At 40.3% G+C, this 3,865-nt stretch overlaps 1 protein-coding gene across 1 annotated transcript in view; it reads right to left on the bottom strand.

Annotated features, from left to right (window-relative positions):
• Positions 1 to 2,319: 2,319 nt before the first annotated feature.
• The window catches only part of Clec12b (C-type lectin domain family 12 member B), a 4,924-nt gene continuing 3,378 nt past the window's right edge, over positions 2,320 to 3,865 (bottom strand). The window contains exons 3-5 of the mRNA XM_013354497.1: positions 3,490 to 3,705; positions 2,703 to 2,857; positions 2,320 to 2,439 (exon numbers count right to left, since the gene is read on the bottom strand). Coding sequence (XP_013209951.1) covers positions 2,320 to 2,439; positions 2,703 to 2,857; positions 3,490 to 3,705 — 491 coding nt within the window. The remainder of the gene's footprint in view (positions 2,440 to 2,702; positions 2,858 to 3,489; positions 3,706 to 3,865) is intronic.

The raw sequence follows: 3,865 nt of genomic DNA, 5'->3' as shown, positions 1-3,865 counted from the left end.
TAGATCATTTCCTCTATATGCTCACAGCAGCCCATAGATGAATGACTGCCTTCACATAGGAGAGGAGAAATGTATATTCTAACCTGGGAACTGCATTGCACTTACACGGTGCTGGGTCACAGTCCTGGATGATCTCTGTCTAACGGTCCTCCTTTCCTTTGTCAGCTGTGAGCACTGCCCACCCCATTACTCCACTTTGTAAAAGAGTAACTGTCCTTTTCGTCTGTGTTGTTTTGAGGGAGCCTTTGTCATTGTTACTAGTGTGACAATGAACTAACCAAACATGGCAAGCAATGGTGATAAGAGTCTGAGAGATAAATATTTGAACAGGAAAAGTCCTAGAAAAATCTTTGTGGAGTAGATCTTTAGGGAGAAAATAATAGACATATAATTATTTGTTATTCAAGGCATTTGGTGAGCCACAGCTGAAACCAAGCAGTTCTGAGCAAAACTGAAGTGATTATAATTCAATTTACAAAATATACATGGAAGAGAAAAACAGAGCAAGTTGGGTGGCTTGAGTACTTGGAGGTGGGAGAGATACAAGTGATATCAGATCTCATTTAATGTAAAAATTACAGATTGTGAAAATATAAACACAGTTATTTTATTTAACTAAAGTTTTAATATAGGATGTTTGCCATTTTTGCCTTTGTTTTAAAGTCTTTCAAAAATTTTGAAGTCATGACTTCCTTTAAACTTTTATTTATTTATTTATTTGAAAGATTAATTTGTTTTATTTATGTGCACATCTGTGTATCAATGCATGCATGAGTGTAGGTGCCCACAGAGGATGCAAGAGCAGGCTAAATCTACAGAAGCTGGTTGTAAGTCACTTTGTGGGTGATGGGATCTGAACTCAGGTACTCTGTAAAAGTAGTACATGCTCCTAATCAGTGAGTGGTCTTTTCAGTACTTGCTTTAAAAAACAAAAACAAAAAATGGTTTGTGAGATGGCTCAGTGGGTAAGACCACTTGCTACCAAGCCTAGTGATTTGAGTTCAATTCCCTGAACCCACAGACAGGAAGTAGAGAACTTACTTCCTGCAGGTTGTCCTCTGACCTCCACGTGTCTACTCTGGAACCACACAATGCTGACCGCTCCAAATAAATTAATATAAAATATTTTTAAATATTAAAGTAAAAACAAAGCAAAATTGTTCTTAAGAAAATAAGGCTTTATCCCATAGGACGATTTTGTAGATTAAACAAACACTAGTTTTCTTCTCCCAACCCACAGCAATACCCACTCCTCCCATACACACGGGCTTCCTCTGTAAGCCCAGTATGACTTAAAGCAGCACCTGAGTTTCTAGCTCCCAGTGAATTTGAACCTCTTTCTTAGGAGTCTTTTGAAAAGTACAGAAGATCAGATGGGGCATGACTTTGAAATTTGTTTCTGACTTCTATTTTGTTATAATTTTGAATAGTTACAAAGCTTCAATTTCCCAAACTGTAGGGATTTGATGTGTACTTTCAACATTGTCACTGAGACTATGCAGCAGTAGATTTTGCCTAGAATGCTTGCATGTAACCTAGTTGGTGGTCTGTACCCTGAAGCTAATCTGGAAACTAATCACGTAGTTTAGACTTACTTTCTGTGAGAAAACAATTACTTAATATGAGTACATTGTCAATGTTTAAATGTGTGTCCTTATGGCAAACACCACCCTTGAAGGTTGTAAAGGCTGGAATGTAAAATAGCTGAGTGAATGAGTATCTAAAATGTTCAGTCTTGATTTGATCACCTTTGAACTGGGCATTCTTGAGCATGTCACAGAATCTCGCTATGATAATATTTTTATTATATAATGGGGATGTGAAAGTGCATCCTTCAAAGGTTTATATTTGCAAAACACTTAGAACATATTATTATATGTACATGCTTAATAAGCAAAGCAACTAGACAGCACATTAAGTTTAGTGCATTGGTCTGGTTTGACAAATAAATGGAATTGCTTACCAGCCCTCAGTGTGTTCCCTACTGCAACTCTCTCTCTTTTAAACAGTGGGTTCAGTTCCCTGAACCCACAGACTGGAAGTAGAGAACTTAACCCTGCAAGTTGTCCTCTGACCTCCACGTGTCTACCTTGGAACCATACAACCCTGACCTCTCCAAATAGATGAATACAAAAATAATTTTTAAATATTAAAGTTAAAACAGAACAAAATTTGTTCTTAAGAAAATAAGACTTTATCCCATAGTACCATCTTGTAGACGAAACGAACACTAATGCTTTTCTCCAAACAACAGCACAAACACACTGGCTTCCACCACCTGGCTGGAAGTACTATCTTCCCGCCCCAGCAGTTAGATACTTACAGGGTTGGAGAGGGAGATGAACCATCTTCCCATAGCCAGTGCCTGCCAGTTGAGTTCCAGGACAATCCCAGCCAGAAGAACGAGAGAGTGAGTGATGGCTGTGCCTGAAGAAAATCCTGGCGGAGGGAGAAAGCAGAGCAACTAAGAGAGCCATCCGCTAGTTTGAGGAGGTATGAAAAAAAACTTGTTAAATTCCTTAATTGTCTGGGGATAGTTCAGTGGTTAGATCACTTTCTTAGCCTGTGCTGTGTCTTGGGATTCATGCCCAGTTCTTCAATTCATTTGTTACTTCGTATTCAAAATCCATTAGTCTCTTATCATGAAACAGATTTCATTGTGTGCGTCATTGCTATACCCTGGGGAGGAGAGTCAGTCATACCCTTTCTTTGATGCTGTCAATCTTCACCAGAGTGGAATTCTTGTCCGCACAGTCCTTTCTGCTGTCACTCCAGGATTTCTCCTCATGATTTGTGAAATAGTAGCAACTGTTTCCATGCCATTGCCATGTCTTAGGACAAGGATTGCACTTATGGTCTGAAAAGGAAATTATATTCAAAAGTACACACTCTGTGGGGTGACTGCAGAAGCCTTCAGAAACTAAGTCATGCACACAGACAACAGATCTGAGTGGCAGCAGAGTAACCCTGGCTGGGCTTTGGACAATAATGATTCTCTTTGCAGGTCCAGGCTTTTAATATTCTTATGATAACCAAAGCATCTAAAAGTGATCCATAAAGTGAGGGAGAGAGGTTTAAGTATCCAAGCTGATAACATTTGGGAATGGCTATAAAATTCTTTTTTCTTTTTCTTCTTTTTTTTTGGGAGGGGAGGGATTTTCGAGACAGGGTTTCTCTGTAGCTTTATAGCCTGTCCTGGAACTAGCTCTTGTAGACCAGGCTGGCCTCGAACTCACAGAGATCTGCCTACCTCTGCCTCCCGAGTGCTGGGACTAAAGGTGTATGCCACCACCGCCTGGCAGGGAATGACTATAAAATTCTCCTGTGTTTTCCAAAATATTAAAGAAATCTGTATTTCCTTGTCTTTCATAAATTTAGAATGGCATGGTCAAGGGATTGTTAAAGGACTCAAATTCTATGAGGCACATGGGTACTTTGATCAAAGTGACAGACTTGATCTGGCCATTTTACAGATGTAAGTCAAATTACCAGAAGTGTGGATGAGGAATTCCTTGCAGAGCTTGGTAGCCATCTGTCCCTGCCTCTCTAGGAGGGCAGAGATCTGGGACTGGAGAGATTCCTCTGTGGGATCCTTTGTAGAGATGTTCAGTGGCTCAGACAGATTGTTCTGCTGTGGGTGGATGATTTTCTGAAGTTGACTTAACTTCTCTGCACCTGAGTTAATATCATTAGACATCTGCAAAACTGCAAGACATAATAAGACAAGTACATGTTTCCTGACGCGCTCACAAGGCCACCATGCTAATGTAAGAGAGTGATCCCCAGGCCACTGGGGATTCTTTCTCTCCTTCTTCCCCCTTCCTCTTCTCTCCAACTCTCTCCCTCCCTCCCTCCCTCCCTCCCT

This window comes from Microtus ochrogaster, unplaced genomic scaffold (genome assembly GCF_000317375.1).
Source record: "Microtus ochrogaster isolate Prairie Vole_2 unplaced genomic scaffold, MicOch1.0 UNK46, whole genome shotgun sequence".
Classification (NCBI taxonomy): Eukaryota; Metazoa; Chordata; class Mammalia; order Rodentia; family Cricetidae; genus Microtus; species Microtus ochrogaster.
This window is presented reverse-complemented; position numbering and strand designations above follow the sequence as displayed.